The 25,604-nt window shown below is 40.7% G+C and overlaps 1 protein-coding gene and 1 non-coding gene across 3 annotated transcripts in view; both read left to right on the forward strand.

The window, feature by feature from the left end:
* Nucleotides 1-31: 31 nt before the first annotated feature.
* The window catches only part of FANCD2 (FA complementation group D2), a 66,396-nt gene continuing 40,823 nt past the window's right edge, over nt 32-25,604 (forward strand). Inside the window, exons 1-16 of one of the 2 annotated variants that reach the window (XM_021069314.2) lie at nt 32-488; nt 2,189-2,264; nt 3,845-3,985; nt 4,576-4,643; nt 5,494-5,597; nt 5,805-5,865; nt 7,577-7,629; nt 11,306-11,384; nt 12,481-12,605; nt 14,440-14,527; nt 15,336-15,440; nt 16,068-16,168; nt 16,521-16,626; nt 17,340-17,375; nt 21,287-21,430; nt 25,089-25,223. In XM_021069314.2, the coding sequence (XP_020924973.2) occupies nt 2,201-2,264; nt 3,845-3,985; nt 4,576-4,643; nt 5,494-5,597; nt 5,805-5,865; nt 7,577-7,629; nt 11,306-11,384; nt 12,481-12,605; nt 14,440-14,527; nt 15,336-15,440; nt 16,068-16,168; nt 16,521-16,626; nt 17,340-17,375; nt 21,287-21,430; nt 25,089-25,223 (1,410 nt within the window). In that variant the 5' untranslated portion in view covers nt 32-488; nt 2,189-2,200. The remainder of the gene's footprint in view (nt 489-2,188; nt 2,265-3,844; nt 3,986-4,575; nt 4,644-5,493; nt 5,598-5,804; nt 5,866-7,576; nt 7,630-11,305; nt 11,385-12,480; nt 12,606-14,439; nt 14,528-15,335; nt 15,441-16,067; nt 16,169-16,520; nt 16,627-17,339; nt 17,376-21,286; nt 21,431-25,088; nt 25,224-25,604) is intronic. The other variant, XM_021069313.2, reaches the window with a different exon arrangement.
* On the forward strand, nt 16,710-16,813 carry LOC146397424 (U6 spliceosomal RNA). The gene has a single exon (XR_014825339.1). It is a non-coding gene; the product is annotated as a U6 spliceosomal RNA (small nuclear RNA).

The following is a 25,604-nucleotide window of genomic DNA, read 5'->3' on the forward strand; positions in this document are numbered from 1 at the left end:
TTGACGTAACGGCCAGGCGCGCTCCGGTGGCGTTGGCGTGGCGGCGTGCGGGGCGGGAAAGTCGAAGCCTAGGGCGGTGACTTCTTGGCGGGTAAGTGGAGCAGCGGTCATTGTCCCTCGAGGTCCCTTGCCCTGTGGTCTGGTCCCAAGGCCCCCGCCGAGCGCGGCTTTTCCCTCTGAGGCTTCGAGCCCCAAACCTGAGCTTCCTTTGTCGCGTGCCAGTACCCACCCCCCACCCCCAGATACCTTGCTGCGTCGTTAAAATGACGAAATAAGGAGGGATTTACCGAATTGGTCCGGGCAGCCCGCCCTATCTCCTCGGCTTTCAGACTTTTCTGGAAGCGTGATGGGTTAGCACGTGTTAAAGATGTGTGCGCAGAAATCAGACGGCCTGACTTACTTTAGTTTTTCCGTCTGCAGAATGGCTGGTAGTGTTTATAAGTAGTAAACGAGGCCACGGATAAAGAATACGCTTAGCATGGTGCTTGGTATGTAGCGGATATTAACTTTTATTGGAAGCCATTATTATAATCAAGAGTACGTGTAGTTGGTAGTTAAGAGTCAAATTCTGGAGCCGGATTGCTAAATTGGAACCCCAGCTCTGCCACTCAATGTGAGAATAATAATGGTATCTACTTCAAAATGTTTTATGGCGTTCCCGTCGTGGCGCAGTGGTTAACGAATCCGACTAGGAACCATGAGGTGGCGGGTTCGGTCCCTGCCCTTGCTCAGTGGGTTAAGGATCCGGCGTTGCCGTGAGCTGTGGTGTAGGTTGCAGACGCGGCTCGGATCCTGCGTTGCCGTGGCTCTGGCGTAGGCTAGGGGCTACAGCTCCGATTTGACCCCTAGCCTGGGAACCTCCATATGCCGCGGAAGCGGCCCAAAGAAATGGCAAAAAGACCAAAAAAAAAAAAAAAAAAAAAAGTTTTATGAGGAATAAATGAAGTATTAAACATAAAGCACTTAAAATAGTTTTTGCTAGCTGTTAGTAGTTACCTTCCTGCCAGCCATTCTCCTTTAGCAAATATTCTTGGAAGTTTTTAATGCCAGGTGCTGTGCTGGGGTCAAGGGATACCGAGATAAGTGACACTAGGTTCTTGCTCTCAAAGAGCCTGGCGGTAAGGGCTCCCACACATCTCTGTGGATCAGGGAAGCTGGAGTGGTAAACTCCCTGGGAATAGGAGGAACACTCTTCAAGGAAGATGGCTTTTGACTGAGTCTTTAAGGAGGTGGAGTAATTTACAGGCAGATAAGAGCATTTCAGTTGGAAAGAACACCTTATCCAAAAACACTGAGACAGGAAGGTTCTGGTTTGCAAAATAGAGTAGTAGTCCCTGTGGTTCAGACCCTCCTCTACCTCTGCAGGCTCATTTCTGACTCTACATTCTCCTTCCTGTTTCTCTGTTGAGTTTTTCTCTGCCTGGACCACTCTTCTCATACCTCTTCTACTGGCTATCTCTTATTTCAGCTTTCAAACTTCAGGGTGCTGCTTCAAAATCACTTTCTCAAAGAGATTATCCCTGAGAAATTCTTGCTGTTTTTCTTCATCACTCTCAATTAGACTAATTTTCTCATAGTACCCTAGATGGTGAACATTCTTTTTTTTTTTAGTATGGCCGCACCCACAGCATATGGAAATTCCAACAAGGGATTGAATCTGAGCTGCAGCTGTGACCTATGCCACAGCTGCAGCAACACCAGATCTTTAACCCACTGTTCTGGGCTGGGGATCTAACCGCATCCCCACAGATTCCTTTTTTTTTTTTTTTTTTTTTTGTGCTTTATGTTGTGCTGAACATCTTATTTTTTTTTATTACTCAAATGAATTTATCACATCTGTAGTTGTATAATGATCATAATCCCCACAGATTCTTAATCCACTGTGCCACAGTGGGGACTCCTAGATGGTGAAAGATCTTAAATGTTATATAGAGAACTGTGGGTTTTATCCTTCAACAAGAGGGAAGTGGCCTGACTAAGGAGGCAACTAGATAAACCAATCTTGAAAGCAAGGGAGTATTGACCAGATGTAGGAGTTGAAGTTTTCTCAGAGAGCATTCTTATAAAGTGTTTGGCTTTGGATAGAGTAGCTTTCTTAGAGCTATAGCTTTAACTTCTCAGAATTTATTCAGTTCTTTGGGGTTAACTTCTTTTCTCTGATTTTGCTCTTGAAATTTAACTGAGGAAGACTTTGATCAAAATGGTTTCCAAAAGAAGACAGTCAAGATCTGAGGATAAAGAGAGCCTGACAGAAGATGCCTCTGGTAAGTGTGTAGTCATTTTTGCTTTATTTCTTGTAGCAAATATGCGAGGTACTAAAAGGGAGGTTAAATTTCCTGCTTTCAAGTGCTGGGAGTCACCAAGGCTTAACAGAGCACACAGAATCTAGTATCAGGAGATATGAGATTAAATTTCTGCCTCTCATTCCACGAATGACTTTGGCCATGGTGGTAGGCTGTGAGTTTCAGTCTCCACATCCATAAAAGGAATCTACATACATAAGAGCTTATGTATTGTCCATGTTTTAGGTGCTGGACACATAGTCTCCTTACCTCCCTTAAAAAAATTTATGATCTAGTTAAATGCTATGATAGGGGTATATAAAGGAAAAGCATCATATGTATCAAAGCTGGCACATCAGAGGCAAAGAAAGAGACTGTCCATATGAGAATGTAGTTGACAGCCCTGAGAGTTCCACTGAGAAGGGGTCTTTCATTTATCATACTCATTTAGTCTATTAGGGCACTTTTAACTTGTTATATCATTGACGGAGAAGAGTACATAATCACACATTAAGAACCTTTTTGTTTGCTTACGTTTTATGACTTCTCTGGGTCAAAAGCTTTGGGATAAAACCATTCTGGGCTTTGTAGTCAAAAATGTGATGTAGGAGAACCTGCCTCATTTTTTCTATCCCTGCATCTAGATCATTGGTTTTCAAACTTTGGTGTGCATCAGGAGTATTACCTGGAGAGTGTGTTAAAAATTTAGATTCCCAGACTCCATTCGTAAGATTTAGTTTCTGCAGCTCTGGAACGTGACCTAAGACTATGCTTTTAATAAGTAATTCCAATGAGGTGATTTGTAGACCACATGAGAGATCCCGACTGCTTTAGAATTTGGGTGGAAAACATTTCCCTGGTTGTCATTAGAAGTGGCACATTTTAGGAAGTTGCCATGAGGTATAGTGGGTTGAGGATCTGGTGTTGCTACAGCTGTGGTGTAGGTCACAATTTTGGTATGGGTTCGAACCCTGGTCCAGGAACTTCCACATGCGGAGGGTGTAGCCAAAAAAAAAAAGTGGCACATTTTAAATTGTTCAAATGAAAACTCAATAGGTGATAATAATTCTATTTATTTATTTATTTATTTATTTATTTTGGTGTTCTTAGGGCCGCACCTTCGGCATATGGAAGTTTCCAGGCCAGGGGTTGAATCAGGGCTGTAACTGCCGGCCTATATCACATCAACAGCAATGCAGGATCTGAGCTGCATCTGTGACCTATACCATAGCTCATGGCAATGCCAGATCCTTAACACATTGAAGAAGGACAGGGATCAAATTCATGTCCTCATGGACACTAGTCAGGTTCATTACTGCTGAGCCAACATGGGAACTCCACAGTGATTGTTTAATTTGTTTGTTTGGAGGCCATATTGCTGACGCTTGTGAGAAACAGTATTTCACTACAGTAGTAGGTTCACTATAATTCCTTAGGAACCCATCAACTTTCTCCTTTTTTTTTTTTTTTTAGCTTTTTTCTTAGGGTTATTATTCTAGGGTTTACATTTAAATCTTTGCTTTACTATTTGTAACATTCTTGAAAATTTTGTCTGTTTTCAGAAACCAGGAAGCAACCACTTTCCAAAAAGACAAAGAAATTTCATGTTCATAATGAAGTTGAGGAAAATGACAGTGTCTTCGTAAAGCTTCTTAAGACAGCAGGACTTATTCTTAAAACAGGAGAGAGTCAGAATCAACTAGGTACTATTTTAATCTAAATCTTTTCTCTGGGTATATTTAAAGGGCTCAGAACTGAATCATGGATTTTCTTTTTTTTTGAATCATGGATTTTCTAGAGGGCAATGAAGATTAGAAATACCACCTGTCCTGAGGCAAGGATGAAGTTGAAATTGCTTTTTAGAGAATATCGTTATTCTTTTGGTCCTGATTAATGCGTGTTAAGTAAAGTACTTCTAATTTTTTTTTAAGAAAAAATGTTATATGCTAGTATTACATTATATTTTCTTGTGAAAAATAATTAATACCAGAGAACAATCTGATCTGTATTAGAGTAACTTCAGAAAAGAACTTATAAAGCCATGTAAGGCCCTGATTTGTGGGCACAGATTATTCTGTCCAGCTAAGGTTATGGCCTGTTTTTTTTAGAACACTTAGTAGCTATCCTTTATAAAAGCTAACTCTTTTGCTGTGGATTTATAAGATTTGGCTCAAAGTTAGGTTAAAAATATCCTTATTGGTTTCACCAGACAGGAACCTAGGTCTTTGGGAAAGTAAAACAAGGTAAGAAGTGTTAAAGACTCTGGAGACCATCTAGTTTTCTTTCCTCATAGCTGTGGATCAAATCGTTTTCCAGAAGAAGCTCTTTCAGACTCTGAGGAAACATCCTTCTTATCCCAAAGTATGTACTTTCCCCTGGTACTTTGGGTTTTGCCAGCAGTACCTCAGGAACTGGGAATTTAAAGACACTGGTGTGGCGTTCCTATCATGGCTCAGCAGAAACGAATATGACTAGCATCCATGAAGATGCAAGTTCGATCCCTGGCCTTGCTTAGTAGGTTAAGGATCCAGTTTTGCTGTGAGATGTGGCATAGGTCGCAGACACAGCTCAGATCCCGAGTTGCTGTGGTTGTGGTGTAGGCCAGCAGCTACATCTCCAATTCAGTCCCTGGCCTGGGAACATCTAGATGCCACTGGTATGGCCCTAAAAAGACAAAAATAAATAAATAAATAAAATAAAAAGACTCTGGTGGAGTTCAAGTTATGGCACAGAAGCTTAAGAATCTCGTGTTGTCTCTGAGGTGACGTGGGTTCAACCCCCTGGCCTGGCCCAGTGGGTTAAGGGTCTGGCTTTGCTGCAGCTGTAATGTAGGTTGCAGCTGTGCCTCAGTCAATCCCTGGCCTGGGGAACTTACATATGCCACAGGTGTGGCCCCAAAAAGGAAAAAAAAAAACAACACAGTGGCATGAAACTATTATATAGAATGGATAAAGAACAAGGTTCTACTGTATGACACAGGGAACTATATTCAGTATTCTACAATGAACTGTAATGGAAAAGAATATGAAAAAGTAAATATGTATTTATATACTGAATCATTTTGCTGTACAGCAAAAATTAACACAAAATGTAAATCAACTATACTTTTTAAAAAATAAAAGTACTGGCATAAAATAGAATGATTTTAGCTAACCCACAGCAAATGTTAAACTAAAAATTTTACTCTTTTTTTTTTAAAAACGTCGCTAAGATAATAGAAGAGTTCGTTAGTGGCTTGGAATCTTACATTGAGGACCAAGGCAGTTTCAGGAACTGCCTGTTGTCTTGTGAACGGCTGCAGGATGAGGAAGCCAGGTATGGAGACAAGGCATGGAATCTTGCTGATGTTTAACCTGTGCATTAATTGGAGTCGGGGTGAGTTGTGGGACAATGCAATTTTTCAGAATTTCATTTTTGATTTATAACTCTTTTTCACAGGGTTTTAACCTTTAAATTATTGTTTATAGTGATGATAATAAATATTAAAACAAAATAGAAAGTAAATTTTTTTTTTTTTTACAGCATGGGGTCATCTTACTGTAAGAGCCTCATTAAATTGCTTCTGGGAGTTGACATATTACAGGTGAGACTGCCATTCTTTTTTTTTTTGTCTTTTTGTCTTTTTGCTATTTCTTGGGCCACTCCCGCGGCATATGGAGGTTCCCAGGCTAGGGGTTGAATCGGAGCTGTAGCCACTGGCCTACGCCAGAGCCACAGCAACGCGGGATCCGAGCCGCGTCTGCAACCTACACCACAGCTCACGGCAACGCCGGATCCTTAACCCACTGAGCAGGGGCAGGGACCGAACCCGCAACCTCATGGTTCCTAGTCGGATTCGTTAACCACTGTGCCACGACGGGAACTCCTCATTCTTTTTTTGAACATTTGATGGGTGTGATTTGTGGCTTGTGCCCAGGTATAAGTGGTAGGCCCACAGGGTAGAACAGGGTTAATGAGAAAATTTGGATTTGCAATAGATTGCCATAGCCCTGTTGCTGAGATGCATCTGGTAGGGCACTATCTGTCTTTGGACTGAGCTGATTAACCCAGTATATCTCAAAGCCTTGTTTATTCCCTCAGCCCCTAATCCCTGCTTCATAAAATTTCATCCTTGTATATTTCTGCCATATTCACATCTGTATTATCTCTCATTTAGCTTTGTATTTGCTTATTAGCTGGATTTTTCTCTTCTCTTTCCCTCTCTCTTTTAATTTATTGAGTAGACAATACATTCACATGTTTTAAACAACTCAAATTATAAAAATGTATGTAGGAAGTTCCCATTGTGACTCAGTGGTAACGGGCCTGACTAGTTTCCTTGAGGATGTTGGTTCGGTCCCTGGCCTTGCTCAGTGGGTTAAGGATCTGGTGTTGCCAAAACTGTGGTGTAGATTGCACATGTGGATTGGATCTGGCATAGCTGTGTTGTAGGCCAACAGCTGCAGCTCCAATTCGACCCCTGGCCCAGGAACTTCCATATGTCACAGGCACAGCTCTAAGAAGGCAAAAAAAAAAAAGAAAAAAAGTGTGTTTTTTTTGTTTTTTTAGGGCCAAAGCCATGGCATATGGAGGTTCCCAGGCTAGGGGTCAAAATGGAGATGTAGCTGCTGGCTTACGCCACAGCCCCAGCAATGCCAGATCTCAGCCACATCTGTGACCTACACCATAGCTCATGGCAACACCAGATCCTTAGCCCACTGAGCAAGGCCAGGAATTGAACCTGCATACTCATGGGTGCTAGTCAGATTTGTTTCCACTGAGCCACAATGGGAACTCTGAAGAAAGGATGGTGATATATAATGCAAAGTCTCCCTCCCAGCCTCTCCTCCATTTTTCCCCTTTTCTCTCTCAGTGTTAATCTTTTCATACTAGATACAACTTTTCCCTTTGATTGGAAATCTTGACTATAACCTACTTAGCTTAAATCTAAGAGCCTTCTTGTTCCGCTGAAGAGAAATCTTTTCTTGCAACTGTCTAATAATCTGTTAAAGTCTGCATTTAATGGGTTAAGAGTTGTCATTGTATTTAATATTTTTGTTATCTGATTGTTTTAATATTGCCTCAATTGCCATTTTGCAATTTTTTCAGAAGACAGATTATTGATAAGCCCTTGTGTTTTAACAGTTTATATTGAAAATATAGGCAGCATTCATGTGGACATTCTTATAATAAGGATTTCAAGTAAAGCAAGGTTTTTCCTCCAAGAACTCTTGTCAAAGAGAATTACGACTAATTATACATTTCTGTGTTGTATTTTGAGACCATCTTCTAACTCCCTATGTTTTCTCTTTTAGCCTTCCATTATCAAAATCTTATTTGAAAAGTTGCCAGAATTTCTTTTTGAAAAGTAAGTGGAGTTATTCTGGAATATTCAAGGACCCTGGTATAGTTAAGTTTCTCTTTGAAAAGATTACTCTGAAGCATCATTGGTTTCTCTGAAGGTCATATTTATCATGACCCTAGATTCTTAAGTGACTACTAAAGTTTTATTGAGGGGGTCCTTTTGTTTATATGATTATACATTCCTAGAAGGATACATGATAAACTGGTAATGGTGATTGTCTTCATTCAGGGGAGCTAGTGGCTGAAGTCACATATTCTAATTACTGTTCTTTACCTTTTCAATTTTACCATATATGTGTGCTACAATTTTTTAAAAATTTACTTTAAAAAAAAATGAATAGCGTAATAGAAAAGTAGGTAAAGGTCACGAAGAAGAAATATAAGAGCATCAAACATTTTTTTAATGCTTGAGTTTATTAATAATTAAAGACAAAAATTTCAAATAGTAGATACATTTCTTTCACTCTCAAAAGATCTCCCTTTTGAGTTTAATGAACAAGCATGCCCATGTATCACCTGTGAACATAGAGACCAGTTCAGTCACTCTGAAGGGCAGTAGGCTGTGAGTATCAAAACCTTAGATTTTGCATACCCTTTAATATTCAGCTGTGTCTCCTAATTTATCCTAAGATAACTGAATTAAAACAGCAATAAATAAGACTACTGTTTAAGATCATAAAAAAGTTTAAGTTCCCTGGTAGCCTAGCAGTTAAGGCTCTGGCATTGTCACTGCTATAGTGTGGGTTGGATCCCTGGCCCAGGAACTCTGCATGCCATGGGTGTCATCAAAAAAATAAGGTCGGTGGCTGCAGCTCCGATTCAACCCCTAGCCTGGGAACCTCCATATGCCGCGGGAGCGGCCCAAGAAATAGCTAAAAAAAAAAAAAAAGACCAAAAAAAAAAAAAAAAAAAAAAAAAAAAAAGGAGTTCCCGTCGTGGCGCAGTGGTTAACGAATCCGACTAGGAACCATGAGGTTGCGGGTTCGGTCCCTGCCCTTGCTCAGTGGGTTAACGATCCGGCGTTGCCGTGAGCTGTGGTGTAGGTCTCAGACACGGCTCGGATCCCACGTTGCTGTGGCTCTGGTGTAGGCCGGTGGCTGCAGCTCCGATTCAACCCCTAGCCTGGGAACCTCCATATGCCGCGGGAGCGGCCCAAGAAATAGCTAAAAAAAAAAAAAAAGACCAAAAAAAAAAAAAATAAAATAAAATAAGGTAACGGGGACTTCCTGTCGTGACTCAGCAGGGATAAACCCATCTAGTATCCTTGAGGACAAGATTCGATCCCTGGCCTTGCTTAGTGGGTTAAAGATCCAGCATTACTGTGAGCTGTGGTGTAGGTCACAGATGTGCTCAGATCTGGTGTAGCTGTGGCTGTCGTAGGCTGGCAGCTGTAGCTCTGATTCAACCCCTAGCCTGGGTACTTCCATGTGCCTCAGGGTGCAGCCCTAAAAAGTCAAAAAAATAATAAGGTAACAAAAAAATTGTAAACTGAGATGTTCAGCTATAGGTGATTGGTTAAGTAAACTAGGTGAATCTACACAATGAATTATCATGTGGACATTAAAAATTATAAAGAGGACATTAAATACTGCACATTAATTTTTTTTTAAGAAATCGGGCTATACAAATCAGTAATTACAGTTCAGCCCTGTATTTTGTTTAGTAATTAAGAATATTCACAAAGGAATTTTTGTGCCTTGGCAGTACTGACCCCGACTAGTATCCACGAGGAGGAAGATTTGATCTCTGGCCTCCATTAGGGTGTTAAGGATCCGGTGTTGGCCATGAGCTGTAGGGTAGGTTGCAGACTTGGCTTGGATCCCACATTGCTGTGCCTGTTGAGTAGGCCAGCAGCTACAGCTCCAATTCAACCCCTGCCTAGCCTGGGAACTTCCATATGTCATGAGTGTGGCCTTAAAAAGACCCCCCCCCAAATGCACATATTTACATATATATGTGTGTATATGTATATACATATATACACACATATATATGTATGACTATCAGGGGACATCTCTGGATGAAAATATTTAGGTCATTTTTATTTTCTCTCTCTCTCTTTTTTTTTTTTTTTTGTCTTTTTGCCTTTTCTAGGGCTGCACCTGCAGCATGTGGAGGTTCCCAGGCTAGGGGTCTAATCGAAGCTGTAGCTGCCGGCAACAGCTACAGCCACAGCAACGAGGGATCCCAGTCGAGTCTGCAGCATAACACCACAGCTCACGGCAACGCCAGATCCCTAACCCACTGAGCAAGGCCAGGGCTCGAACCCGCAACCTCATGGGTCCTAGTTGGATTTGCTAGCCACTGAACCACGACGGGAACTCTGATTTTCTCCTTTTTAATATGTGTTTTTTCAGTGTCTTAAGTAATAATGGTAAACACGAAGATTTAGCTCTAAAAATTCATGTTTTGCCTGAGTGGCTACCTCTAGATGCTTTATGTCCTAGCTAAGTTTTTGTTTGTTTGTTTTTAATTTTTCAGCTGTCCACAGCATGTGGAAGTTCCAGGGCCAGGGGTCAAACCCATGCCACAGCAGTGATATGGTTCATAGTAGTGACAGTACCCTTAACTGCTACGCGCACCAGAGAACCCTGTTTTTTTTGTTTGTTTTTGAGACAATGCTGTTAAGAGGAACAGGAGGTAGTCCAAATCTTTAGACATAGAAGGCTGGGAAGAAGACAGAGACTCATTTTGGGGGAAATAATACTGAACCAACTTTTCTTCACCCATGAATGGTTTTCACTACTTTCACAAACCTCATCTAATCTGACCTATGTTTCCATAAGAGTAAAAAGTACTTGTTTTTTTACTTATATATTGATGTAATTAGTTTTTTACTTTCTTAAAATAATTTATCTTTTTCAATTTGTTAAAATTTATTACCTTTATTTTTTTAAATTGTTTATATATCTTAAGAGATATTCTCCAGGAGTTCCCATTGTGGTGCAGCAGAAATGAACCCGACTAGTATCCATGAAGGCATGGGTTCAAACCCTGGCTTCACTCAGTAGGTCGAGGATCCTGCATTGCTGTGGCTGTGGTGTAGGCTGACAGCTGTAGCTCCAGTTTGACTCCTAGGTTGGAAACTTCCATATGTTGTGGGTTCGGCCCTAAAAAGCAAAAAAAACCCAAAAAATACCTACAGACCTTTCTTCCCCTTCTCTAAACCCTTCCCAAATATAACCACTGTTAACAGGTTTTTTGTTTTGTTTTGTTTTGCTTTTTAGGGTCACACCCACGGCATATGGAGGTTCCCGGTCTAGGGGTTGAATTGGAGCTATAGCTGCCGGCCTATGCCACAGCCACAGCAACGCCAGATCTAAGCCGCATCTGTGATCTACACCACAGCTCATGGCAACACTGGATCCTTAACCCACTGAGCGAGGCCAGGGATTGAACCCGCATCTTCATGGACCCTCTGTCAGGTTCTTAACCTGCTGAGCCGCAACCAGAGCTCCCACTGTTAACAGTTTAATGGGTCTTCTTACAGACATATTTCTCAACACATGTAAGCATATATCTCATGTTTTTTTGGTATCACTTTGTATCTAGCACAGTGCAGCACACAGTAAGTGTTCAGTAACTGTTAAATGAATGGCTGAGATATTGTGTGGAATATTAATGTTTGCTGCCGTGTAAGTCAGAGGGGCGAAGTCTGACTTCTCATCTTAACATTTTAGTGTGAACAGTGATGGAATCAACATGCCTCGCCTCATCATCAATCAGCTGAAATGGCTTGATAGAGTTGTGGATAGTAAGGTAGGTTTGGGGACTTTTTCTTTCTCTTGGATTTAGAGAGAGAATTTTTTTTTTTTTTTTTGGTTTTAAGCGCTTCAGGCGTGGCATATGGAAGTTACCAGGCTAGGGGTCGAAATGGAGCTATAGCTGCCAGCCTGTACTACAGCCACAACAAGTATGCGACCTACACCGCAGCCCACAGCAACGCTGGGTCCTTGACCCATTGCATGAGGTCAGGGATTGTAACTAGTATCGTCATGGATACTAGTCAGATTCATTTCCACTGTGCCACAACGGGAACTCTGAGAAAATTTTTATTTGAAGAAAAATTTGTTATTAAGTACCTTGGTAAAGTTGAGTGTGTTTTGAACCTAGTGCTTAAGGCCCATTTCAGTGTTCTTAAAATCATGCATTCTATTTCAGACATTTCAAGACTGAATCTTTATTTGGAAGGACATGAGTTTTAGAATCTCATTTGGGCTAGAATTTTGTGTCTTCTACTTATTAATTGTATATCCTTGAGCAACACATATTCCTACATTTTAAAAATGGGAATTATCACACAAACTCCATAGAGTTGTGAAGATTAAATAAAATGAAGTGTGTAACAGACCTATTAGATAATATGCTATCCATCCTACTTTTTTTTTCCTATATGCCATCTTCTCTGTGAATAGTTCTGAGTCATTTACTCCCTTTTTTTTTTTTTTTTTTTTTTTTTTTTTGTCTTTTTGTCTTTTTAGAACTGCACCCTCGACATACGGATGTTCCAAGGCTGGGGGTCCAGTCGGAGCTGTAGCCACCAGCCTATGTCAGAGCCACAGCAACGTGGGATCCGAGCCGAGTCTGTGATCTATACCACAACTCATGGCAACACCAGGTCCCCAACCCACTGAACGAGGCCAGCGATTGAACTTGCAACCTCATGGTTCCTAGTCGGATTCGTTAACCACTGAGCCACGATGGGAACTCCCTGGGTCGTTTACTTCTGATTTTAAGACTTTGAACTTGAATGTGTGTGCAGTTGTCATATTGTACATGAAAGCATTCCAGTTTTGCATTTCGTGAGTATTGTAGGTACCGTGCTACACACTTCTGATAGTCTCCTCCACTGCAGGATCTTACCACAAAGATCATGCAGCTGATCAGCATTGCTCCAGTGTACCTGCAGCATGACTTCATCATCAGCCTACCTGAGATCCTAGGGGATTCCCAGCATGCTGACGTGGGGAAAGAACTCAGGTGGGTAACACCTGCTGCCATCTTGGGCAAAGCTCTACTCTGGGAACATTATCACTTCAGTATGCAAAGAGTAGTAATAATGTGTTCCTTTTTATATTAAGGAGGGTGATACCCATCTTCCATAATTAGAATATGGGATTTGACTTTGATTTTCTCTCCATTCTTTTTGGCCACACTCCCAGCATGTGGAAGTTCCCAGGCCAGGGATCAAACCCACACCATAGAACCTGCACCATAGCTGTAACCAGAGCCACAGCAGTGACAATGCTGTACCCTTAACCTGCACCATAGCTGTAACCAGAGCCACAGCAGTGACAATGCTGTATCCTTAACCTGCTGAGCCACCAGGGAACTCCACTGACTTGCTCTTCTGCTAATGAGTATATTTTTGAGTACTTTCTTTTAAATAGCATATCTGTGGTAAATTTGAAGTCTGGCTTAAGCTTTGGTATATAAATTTGATCTACAGAGACATAAACATGATGTTTTGTTTTTGTTTTGTTTTTTTTTTTTTTTGTCTTTTTATGGCCACGCTTGCAGCATGTGGAGGTTCCCAGACTAGGGGTCGAATCTGAGCTATAGCTGCTGGCTTACACCAGAGCCGCAACAACACCAGATCTGAGCCACATCTGCAACCTACACCACAGCTCATGGCAATGCCAGATCCTTAACCCACTGAGCAAGGCCAGGGACCAAACCTGTGTCCTCATAGATGCTAGTTAGATTCGTTTCTGCTGAGCTGCAGCAGGAACTCCCCCATGATTCCTTTGTTTTATTAGAATTTCTACCCTCAGAGGGTCCTCAGTCATGACTGCATATCCAAATCATGTGGAATTTATTTAACATTCTTTGACCTCTAAGTGATTCATTCTAATGCATGTTGCTGCATCTGATTATTGCTGAGACGTTGCTTACTGACATTTATGTGAAAAGTACTAATTGATAGGACAATAATTAAGAAGGGGAGAACAGTATTCCTACATAGTTTTGTTTTCTGTTTTAATGCAACAGCCACCCCTGTGGTATGTGCAAGTTCCTGGCAGTGAACCAGGCAGTGAACTGACACCACAGCTCTAACAAGAACCATCCTAGAAGTAGTTAAAAAATTCAATTTGTAGTATTTTGTTTCCTGTAGTTGTCTGCAAAACTTTCCAAAAATGTCCAGAGATTTTTTTTTTTTTTTTTTTTTTGCCTTTGTGCTTTTGGGCAGGCTGCTCCCTCTGGGTATAGCACTATGCCACCCACTTTTCCTGCTTAACTCCAGCTTGTCCTTCTGTATAACCTTCTCTTAGAATCTATCACTGTCCTCTTCTCTGTGCTACTGTAGCACCCTGCACATAATACATCTCTCATGGTTATCACACTTCATTGTACTAGTAGGTTTTCGCTTTCCTTTTCTCAAGAAAAATATGCACCAAACTCAATAGTGGTTACTGGGATTCCGTGGTGGTGCAGTGGGTTAAGGATCCGGTGTTGTCACTGCTGTGGTTCTTGTTAGAGCTGTGGTGTCAGTTCACTGCCTGGTTCACTGCCAGGAACTTGCACATACCACAGGGATGGCTAAAAAAAAAAAAGGTAGTTTTTTACCTCTGGGTAGTGGGATGATAAGTTCCCTACATGGTTCCTTCTGGTTTCTACTTGGTTGTTTGAATTTTTCATAATGAGCATGTATTTTTAAAAAATTAGGACAGTTTTTAATGAAATGTAATATTAGGTCAAAATTTAGTGGGGACTAAATATATCCTCTCTTTCCATACCTTAAGTGATTTTTCTCAAGTCATTTTCTGCCTCTGTTAAAGGTTGCACAACTTTTCTCTTTTTCCACTATTCACAGTGACCTTCTAACAGAGAATACTCTGCTCACTGTCCCGATCTTGGATGTCCTTTCCAGCCTCCAACTTGACCCGAAGCTCCTGACTAAGGTGGGGAAGGACCCTGCTGTCTAAAAACAAGCCGTCTTTCTCACCTTCCAGAACCAGCGTCATTCAGTCATTACCGTGGACCAGTTGAATATGATGAAAATTTCTCTTTGAAACATTACTGAATGACGTTTGCTTTCTTTTTTTCTTTTCAATGAATTTCTGCTCCATTTTTATTTTTATTTATTTATTTATTTATTTATTTTTGCTTTTTAGGGCCAAACCAGTGGCATATAGAGGTTCCCAGGCTAGGGGTCTAATCAGAGCTATAGCTGCCGGCCTACACCAGAGCCACAGCCATGCCAGATCCAAGCCTCCATCTTCGACTTACACCACAGCTCATGGCAATGCCCAATCCTTAACCCACTGAGCGAGGCCAGGGATTGAATCCACAACCTCATGGTTCCTAGTTGGATTCGTTTCCACTGAGCCACAATGGGAAACAGTTGCTCCATCTGTTCCATTTTTAAACAGTTTTAGTGGAACTCCTCTCTATTGCCTATATATTTACAAACTCTCCCCTATAGGAATAACAATTTTTTATGCCTTCCTCTAGCCAAGGGAAAATTCAGGCTCCAAAATGTAAGGTGATAACACTTTCACATTCATCACCTGTCTATTGTCAAGGAAGCTGTAGTGTTAACAATTGCAAGCTTATAATTTGGTTTAAAAAATAAAACAAGGTGTTTTTCTTCTGAAATTACAAGTAAGAAAACTCAGAAGTAATTTTTCTAATTTTAACTAACAAGTTGGTAGTAGATTGAGGTATTAACATGAAAATATGTAAGGTTTTCCTGCTTTTTGTGTTTAGGTCCGCCAGTTGGTGATGGGTAAGCTGTCATCTGTCATGTTGGACGATTTACCTGTGATAATCAAGTTCATTCTTCATTCCATAACCGCCACGGATGCACTCGAGGTACCCTGTTATTTCCCAGCAAACACTGTAGGGTGCTAGACCCTGCAGAGTGCAGAAAATAGCATTGGTGCCCTTGTGAAACTCAGCAATCAAAAAAAAGGCTAAACTACAAGTTCCTGTGTGGCTCAGCAGGTTAAGGATCCAGCCTTGTCACTGCAGTGTTTCAGGTCGCTGCCTGTGGCAGAGGTTTAGTCTCTCTGCATGCCAGGGGTGCAGCCAAAAAAAAAAAAGACTAACCTGGAGGAAGAGACATCAAGATAAATTACTTAAATTAATAGGTTCTGATTGCTCCTCTCTGTCCTTATACTGATGATTGTGATTGATCCAGTACTATTCAAGGGCAAAAATTGATCTATTATTGAGGTTTGTTCTGTATAAGCTGCTAAAGGTTGTATTTGCTATTTTAGTGTACTGTCTCAAGGAATTCTGGAATTTTAAAGCACATGACATACAAACTTGCATTAGCTGTTTTCATCAGCTGTCTTTTGGAATGCCTTGTGTAACAATATGTTTAATGATTCTTCCTCAGTCTTTCAGGAGATTGTTAGAATGCTCTTGTTCAGAGAATGGATTGTGCCTGTCCACTGTAAATGAGCAGAAAACATAGCTAATACTTATTTACTGTAGGTAGTTTCTGAGCTTCGGGAGAGATTGGATCTGGAGCATTGTATTTTGCCATCACGGTTGCAGGCTTCTCAAAGCAAGTTGAAAAATAAAGGATGGACAAGGTATAAACTCCTGGGCAGTTACCACCTTTTTTCTCACACAGACAAGGAAAGTTTCCTGACATCTATCTTGAAGCCAGGACAGAAGATCTTAATACTTAAAACTATAAATAATGGTAGTAATATTATAATCATGTAGTACTATACAGTTTTTCAAATCATATTTATGTATATGTGTATTCCCTTGGCTGTTCAGATCAATCCCAATAGACTGCAGTACAAGTTTATTAACCATTTTACGCATGAAGTTGTGATTTGTTTTGACATGTGACTAGTAAAACAGGAACCCAGATCTTACAGGTTCCTATGTGGTAAGTGGAAGGATGATTTTTTTTTTTCCTTCTGCTGCTTGTAGTTCTTCAGGAAATCAAGAAGACAGTAAGGATTGTGTCGTTCTCTTCTTTGATGTGATAAAGTCAGCTGTTAGATATGAGAAAATCATTTCCGAAGCCTGGATTAAGGTGAGTGAGATCTTTGGAACTTTGAACATTCAGGAGGAAATGGGTGGCAGTCAGCGACAGATGTGCAGGTTAAGGTAGGTTGAGTGCTCGCCTTGGCAGCACATATACTAAAATTGGAATGATACAGAGATCACCATGGCTCGTGTGCAAGGATGGCATGCAAATTCATGATGCATTCCACATTTCTAAGATAATTAAGAAAGGGAGGAGTTCCTCTTGTGGCTCAGTGGTTAACAAATCTGACTAGGAACCATGAGGTTGGGGGTTTGGTCCCTGGCCTCGCTCAGTGGGTTTAAGGGTCCGGCATTGCCATGAGCTGTGGTATAGGTCGAAGATATGGCTTGGATCCCGAGTTGCTGTGGTTCTGGTGTAGGCCGGTGGCTACAGCTCTGATTAGACTCCTAGACTGGGAACATCTATATGCCGTGAGTACAGCCTTAGAAAAGGCAAAAAGACAACCCCCCCCCAAAAAAAGGGAATATGTGTATATATATGTGTAACTGGGTTACTAGGTTCTACGGCATAAATTGGTACAACACTGTAAATCAAGTATACTTTAATAAAAAATTAAAAGTAGGTTGAAATAAAAGTTTTATAAGTCAGTAAAATAGAAATAATAGATGATGGTTCCCAGAAATAATAGAATAAGCATGCTGAATAAGGTAAAACGTGTTCTCTCTGTTGTAATATTTTTGCGACCTTTGTTTTTCCAGGCAATTGAAAACACCACTTCAGTGTCTGAACACAAGGTAATGTCCATGTACTATGAATTTTAAATATTGCAGACATCAAGTAGTGATACTGGCTAACTTTTCTTCCCTGGCTCTCTCCAGTCATCCTTTCTTTTTTTTTTTTGTCTTTTTGCTATTTCTTGGGGCGCTCCCGCGGCATATGGAGGTTCCCAGGCTAGGGGTGGAATCGGAGCTGTAGCCACCCGCCTACGCCAGAGCCACAGCAACGCTGGATCCGAGCCGGGTCTGCAACCTACACCACAGCTCACGGCAACGCCGGATTGTTAACCCACGAGCAAGGGCAGGGACCGAACCCGCAACCTCATGGTTCCTAGTCGGATTTGTTAACCACTGCGCCACGACGGGAACTCCCAGTCATCCTTTCTGCACCTTCTCTAGCTGCTGTCATAAACATTAGCTGTCCGAGGAATGTGATCTGAAGGGGTGACTTGTCAGACGATCTTTATTCTGGTAGTAAAATAAAAATAAAATGTCCACGAGAGGAGATATTAACATTCCAAACATGCATAATGAGTTGCCATCAAAGAAACCAAGTGTGACCCTGCCCGCCATGAGGAGGAGACTTGAGTCACCTGGATCCTGAGTCAAGTCCCACAGTCTCTGTGATTGCCCTTCGTCCCCACACATGGAATTGTCAGGATAATGGCATTTCATGCTTACTTTACATTCCTGACCAGAGTAAATCTAACAGTTCATCTACTACCCTGCCAAGGCAATGGTACTGAATCTGTCTTAATTCTGGAAATTTTTCTTCAGTCAAGAACAGAGATGATTGAGTTTCTTGTGTACTGTTTGGTTCCCTTTAAAGATTTTTTTTTTTTAGTTGGAATTTCTTTTGTGCGGTTTTGGTAGTTTATCTAATGGTTAGATGACTGTTTAAAAAGCTATCGTGATATTGAATAAAACAATGAAAATAATTTTTTTTGTGGTGGCTGGGGGTAGGGGTGATGATGATGAGAATCAAAATACCCTAAGACCACAGTTTTTATTTTTGCATAGTGCTTGGCTTCTTGCATTGCTATTTTTACAGATTTCTGATTATTGTATAGATGTAATTTTATATTTGGATTTCTTTTCTTCTTCACATTGTGTCATGAACTTTTGTATGCTTCTGCATTGTCTTTATTGTCATTAAAAAAATTTTTTTTTGAGTTCTTTTCTGGCTCAGTGGGTTAAGAACCTGACATAGTCTTCATAAGAATGGTTCACTCCCTGGTCTCACTCAGTGGATTAAGGATCCAGCATTGCCACAAGCTGCAGCATAGGTTGCAGATGCAGTTAGGATCTGTGCTCTTGCTGCAGTTGGCTGGCAGCTGCAGCTCTGATTTGACTCCTAGCCTGGGAACTTCCATATGCTATGAGTGTGGCCATGAAAATAAAATTTTAAAAAAATTGTTTTTTTGGTCATACCTGTGGTATGTGGAAGTTACTGGGCCAGGAATGGAATCTGCACTGTAGTTGCAGCCTGCACCATGGGTGCGGCAATGCTGGATCCTTAACTTGATGTGCCACACAAGAACTTCATTTTTAATTTTTTTTTTTTTTTGCAGCTTGCAGCAACTTGATGTGGGATCTTAATTCCCAGACCAGGGATTGAACCTGGGCCTCAGTGGTAAAAGCACCAAGTGCTAACCACTAGACCCTCGGGGAACTTCCTGTTGTCATTTTTAGTACCTATATTCTGGGTGCTCCTGTCGTGGCTCAGTGGTTAACAAACCTGACTAGCATCCATGAGGATTCAGGTGAGCCCTGGCCTCACTCAGTGCGTTAAGGATCCAGCATTGCCTTGAGCTGTGGTGTAGGCTGCAACGTGGCTCGGATCCTGAGTTGCTGTGGCTGTGGTGTAGGCCAGGAGCTGTAGCTCTGATTCGCTGTAGCCTGGGAACACCTCCATGCCACAGGTGCAGGTGCAGCCCTTAAAAGCAAAAAAAAAAAAAAAAAAAAAAAAAAAAATGGCATGGGGAATTAAGTATAGATTTCTTAGGTTCATCCATGTTGTGCATTAGCAATATTTCATTATTTTATGGTTGAGTAATATTAGAGAGTGCGTGTGTATTGCATTTTCTTTTTGATTCATACATCAGTGGAGAGTTGGGTTGTTTCTTTGTCTTAGTTTTTGTAAATAATGATCTAATGAACATGGGGGTGCAGGTAACATTTTGAATTAGTGTTTTTGTTTTCATCAGATAACAGCCACAAGTGAAATTATTAGATCTATAGTTCTATTTTTAATTTTTTTTAGGAACCATAGTGGCTGCATCAATTTGCATTCCTATCAGCAGTGCATAAGGGTTCCCTTTTCTCTACATCCTTGCTAGTATTTGTAATTTTTTGTCCTTACCATTCTAACAGGTGTGAAGTAATAGCTTATGTGGTTTTGATTTGTGTTTCCCTGATGTTTAGTGATGGTGAACATCGTTTCATATAGATTGGCTATCTATGTCTTCTTTGGGAAAATGTCTATTCGGATTCTCTGCCCGTTTTTAATTGGACTGTTTGTTTTTTTGCTATTGAGTGATGTGATTTCCAAGTAATTTTTTTTCTTTTTTTGTCCTGCTTGACTTTTTACCACTTCTTTTTTTTCAAGCATAGATAATAAACTAATTGGAGAGAAAAAACCCACAAGTGATCCAAAAATGTGTAAAAACAGTTTCTCTGTACTCTGTGCCACTCTTCCTTGGCTAATCATTCTTCCAAGATTTTTTCCTATTCATAGACAAGTTATATGTGTGTGCAGGTGCTTATACATATACATGTGTGTACTTGTAAATTGTTTTTACAAAAACAGAATCTTACTATGCTTATTGCAGGTTGCTTTTTTTTAAATTTCACAATATGTCATGTATGTCTTTGTCAAAAAAGTATAGTGTAACTTGTTCTTTTTACTGGCTGTATAATGTGCTAAAATGATAATTTATATAACCTTTTTCACACTGACAGTCATTTATAGTTTCCACCTTTTCACAAAGAAATTTTCCTAATAACAAAATAAATACCAAAGTTGGCAAATGATTTAATCTTTTTCCTTAATAAATGTAAGGATAGTCAAAGTTATTTCTGTAATAATACCACTTTTGCTTGTTTTCCAATATTTTCTTCTGTTTTTTTTTTGCTCTTTAGACCCACACCTGCAGCATATGGAGGTTCCCAGGCTAGGGGTCTAATCAGAGCTGTTGCTGCCGGCCACAGCCACAGCAATGCCAGATCCGAACTGAGTCTGTGACCTACACCACAGCTCACCTGCATCACAGCTCATGGCAATGCCGGAACCTTAACCCACTGAGTGAGGCCAGGGATTGAACCTGCAACCTCATGGTTCCTTGTCGGATTTGTTTCTGCTGTGCCATGATGGGAACTTTCAATATTTTTTTAAAAGATACCAGTGGTTAATAGTTGTAGCACTTTTTTTTTTTTTTTTTAAATATTTCTGGGTTATTGTGAAAAAATTAAGTATTCCCATGGGACCATGTTGAGCAAATGAATATTCTTTATATTCTTTTTTTGTTGTTGTTTATTTGGTTTTGGTTTTATTATTTTTATTTTTTATTTTTCTTCCTGTTTAAGGCTACACATTTGGCATATGGAAGTTCCCAGGCTAGGGGTCACATCAGAGCAGCAGCTGCCAGCCTGTGGCCTAGGCTACAGCCACAGCAACTCCAGCTCCGATCTGAGTCTGTGACCTAAACCACAGCTCACAGAAATGTGGGATTGCTAACCCACTGAGCGAGGCCAGGGATCGATCCTGCATCCTCATGGATACTAGTGGAGTCTGTTTCTGCTACGCTGTGACGGGAACTCCTGAATATTCTTTGTTTTAATGGAGAATAGTTGAGAGCTGCTGTTTTGTTGTAGTAGATGTACTGATTTATTTAACTATTTTCCTCTTGTTGCATATTTATTGACAATAGATTTTTGACCTGGCGATGCTTCTCATCATCTATAGCACCAACATTCAGACAAAGAAATACATTGAGAGGGTGCTGAGAAATAAGATTCGATCAGGCTGCTTTGAAGAAGAGCTGCTACAGAGTACATTCTATATTCATTACTTGGTAAGTGTCAGAGAATCAGACAACATTAGTCTGAAAGTTATAGAGTGGTCATTTTAACATTTCCTACACAGTGTGGGAATCATGACACCAACAGTTTTGCTGCGTGTTGATCTTTGACAGGGATCTCAGTGTATTTCAAAACATAGTAGGTGAGGCTTTGGTGATATAGTGGTTAGTATAGCTGCCTTCCCAAACATAGTAGGATTATTGCTTACCTTCACTAAGACATTATGATATTAATAAAACCAGCCTAAAATTGGTTTTCATCTTTTAAGCAAAAAAGTCACAAATCTAGTTTATGTTGAACTTATTAGACTTACCCCACATTCTTTTTTTTTTGGCCACCCCTGTGGCATATGGAAGTTCCCAGACCAGGGATTAAATCTGAGCTACACCTGTAGCCTACACCACAGCTGCAGCAATGTCCGATCCTTTAACCCACTATGCCAGGCTGGGGACTGAACCTGGACCTCTACAGCTACTGGAGCTTTGGTGGTCAGATTCTTAACTCACTGTGCCATAGTGGGAACTCCCCAATTTCTTTTTTATAGAAGATGTAATTCAGGTTTTGTAGTTACATACTTATGTATTTTTACTTATTTATTTATTTTGTATTTTCTAGGGCTGCACCTGTGGCATATGGAGGTTCCCAAGCTAGGGTCTAATTGGAGCTGCAGCTGCCAGCCTACACCACAGCCACAGCAGCGCAGGATCCAAGCTGTGTCTGTGACTTACACCACGGCTCACAGCAACGCCAGATCATTAACCCACTGAGTAAGGCCAGGGATCGTACCCACAACCTTATGGTTCCTAGTCGGATTTGGTTAATCACTGAGCCACGATGGGAGCTCCCTGATTTTTTTTTTTAATGGTTTTTATTTTTTCCATTATAGCTAGTTTACACTGTTTTGTCAGTTTTCTACTGTACTGCAAAATGACCCAGTCTCACATACATATATACATGCTTTTTCTCACATTATCCTCCATTATGCTCCATCATAAGTGACTAGATATAGTTCCCTGTGCTATACCAGCAGAATTTCATTGCTTATCCACTCCAAATTCAATAGTTTGCATCTGTTAACTCCCAATCCATCCCACTCCCTCCCCCTCCCCCTTGGCAACCACAAGTCTGTTCTCCAAGTCCATGAATTTCTTTTTTGTGGAAATATTTATTTGTGCTGTATGTTATATTCCAGATATGAGTGATATTTGGTATTTGTCTTTCTCTTTCTCGCTTCACTCAGTATGAGAGTCTCTAATTCCATCCATGTTGCTGCAAAAGATATTATTCTTTTTTATGGCTAAGTAGTATTCCATTGTGTATATATACTACGTCTTCGGAATCCATTCATCTGTTGATGGATGTTTAGGTTGTTTCCATGTCTTGGCTATTGTGGATGGTGTTTCAGTGAACATACAGATGCATGTATCTTTTTCAAGGAAAGTTTTGTCCGGATATATGCCCAAGAGTGGAATTGCTGGGTCATATGGTAGTTCTGTATTTAGTTTTTTGAGTACCTCCGTACTGATTTCCACAGTGGTTGTACCAATTTACATTCCCACCAACAGTGTAGGAGGGTTCCCTTTTCTCCACACCCTCTCCAGCATTTGTTATTTGTGGACTTACTAATGATGGTATTTTCTGACTGGTATGAGGTGATACCTCATAGTAGTTTTGATTTGCATTTCTCTAAAAATCAGTGATGTTGAGCATTTTTTCATGTGCTTGTTGGCCATCTGTATTTTTTTTTTTTTTTGTCTTTTTGCTATTTCTTGGGGCGCTCCCGCGGCATATGGAGGTTCCCAGGCTAGGGGTCAAATCGGAGCTGTAGCCACTGGCCTACGCTAGAGCCGCAGCAACGCAGGATCCGAGCCGCGTCTGCAACCTACACCACAGCTCACGGCAATGCCGGATCGTTAACCCACTGAGCAAGGGCAGGGACCGAACCCGCAACCTCATGGTTCCTAGTCGGATTTGTTAACCACTGCGCCACGACGGGAACTCCCATCTGTATATTTTCTTTGGAGAAATGTCTATTCAGGTCTTTTGCCCATTTTTCAATTGGATTGTTGATTTTTTTGCAGTTTATTTTGATTTTTTAAATGCTGTTTTTCATTGGCTACCTTATTTATTTATTTGTGTATGTATTTATATATTTATTTATTTTGTCTTTTTAGGGCTACATCTGTAGCATATGGAAGTTCCCAGGCTAGGAGTCATATTGGAGCTACAGCTGCCAGCCTTCACCACAGCCACAGCAATGCAGGATCCGAGCTGTATCTGCAACCTACACCACAGTTCATGGCAACACTGGATCCTTGACCCACTGAGCGAGGCCAGAGATTGAACTCGCAACCTTATGGTTCCTAGTCAGATTCGCCAACCACTGAGCCATGACAGGAACTCCTGAATCCTTTTTCAGTTGTCTTTAGAAACCCTAAGTATGACAGATTCAGAGGAATGCTAATAGAGACTTAATTGTTGAATCATCACTATTCAGCCATTCAACACCATGACCTTGAGGTGATCATTCCTGTTGAAATGTAAACCATTTGTACTGGATTTTAATAATATAGGAATGGTGTTTTCCAGGTGAAGATTCAGGATATTAACAGGTTTCTGTCTTAGAAAACTGGATAGACCAAAAAGTTTGGGACTTGGCTTAGGAACTGCTGAAAATATGTAGTTGGGTCTTAAAACTTTATATTTAGGTATAGATTTAAAGTTTGTATTGTTTTATCTTACAGTCCTTCTTGTGCTTATTTCTGGCTATGTTATCTGTTTTGGGATATAATTTTGCATAGGGCAGAGCCATATTTTTTTATTGCATTTTCCTCAGTAAAGCTTTATACCCATTTCAGTGCTAAATTTAAGATTTTTTAAAATTATGATTATATCAGTAAAAAACTGGACTTAATAACTGGTTATTTATTCTGGTTCCATTAATGTCCATTTATTGCTTTCTTGGTAGGACATGATCAGTTCTCCTCTTGATATTTGAAAATAATCAGTTTAATTAGCATTGAACCTCATAGACTGATTTCAAATCATCATCAAGGCAGAGCAGGCCCAGTATGAGAGGCAGTGTGATGAAGTGAGGAAGTTGAATTTTTTTTTTTTTTTTTTTGTCTTTTTAGGGCTGCATGTGTGGCATATGGAGGTTCCCAGGCTAGGGGTTGAATCTGAGCCTCGGCCACTGGGATCCGAGCCACATCTTTGACCTGCACTGCAGCTCACTGCAGCAGTGGATCCTTAACTCACTGAGAGACCAGGGATCAAACTTGGTTCCTCTGGATTCTAGTCATGCTCATTTCCACTGAGCCACGACCAGAAACTCTGGAAATTGGTGTTTAGAAGATCTGGATTCTAGTTCCAAATTGGGCAGATAAGAGCAGATTACAAACTATTAGGCTCATAATTTAATTTCTTCGAGCTTCAAGGTCAGTTCTTATCCATTTGTTGAATCCCCCTGATCCTGAGAGAAAGAATGATGAAGGATTATTCTGAGTAAAACAAAGATTAAGGTTCCTTAAGTTAAAATGAGATTTGAGGAGAACCCTGACATATTCAAAGGGTTAACTAATAATTTTAGGTACTGTAATCACTGTGTTTCTCCCACAGCTTCATTTCTCTCTCTTCTTCCCTCTTTTTAAGGTTCTTAAGGATATTTGTCCATCCATTTTGTCCCTGGCTCAGAGTTTGTTGCACTCCCTGGACCAGAGCATAATTTTCTTTGGCAGTCTCCTATACAAATATGCATTTAAGTTTTTTGACACTTACTGCCAGCAGGTATGTTGAAATATTTATTTTGGTAAGAAAGGAACAGGAAAAAGGAAAGAAATGCAATCCCAAGTGACTTGGATGTGATCTGGTGTTAATTTCTTCTTGGTTGGAAGGCACTGAAGGAGAAAGAAGTCTGAATTGGGAGTTGGGAAAACTTAGTTCTAGTCCTAGTCTTAATAACACAAAGACATTGGACTGGAGGATCTAACTCTGTTTGTCTTTTTTTCTGCCTTTTCTAGGGCCGCTCCTGCGGCATATGGAGGTTCCCAGGCTAGGGGCCTAATTGGAGCTGTAGCCACCGGCCTACACCAGAGCCACAGCAGCTCGGGATCCGAGCTGCATCTATGACCTCCACCACAGCTCACGGCAACGCCGGATCCTTAACCC

Source organism: Sus scrofa, chromosome 13 (genome assembly GCF_054392235.1).
Source record: "Sus scrofa isolate SSC_HxYL_T2T_F1_AM1 chromosome 13, Sscrofa_HxYL_maternal_Yorkshire_Landrace_v2.0, whole genome shotgun sequence".
Lineage (NCBI taxonomy): Eukaryota > Metazoa > Chordata > Mammalia > Artiodactyla > Suidae > Sus > Sus scrofa.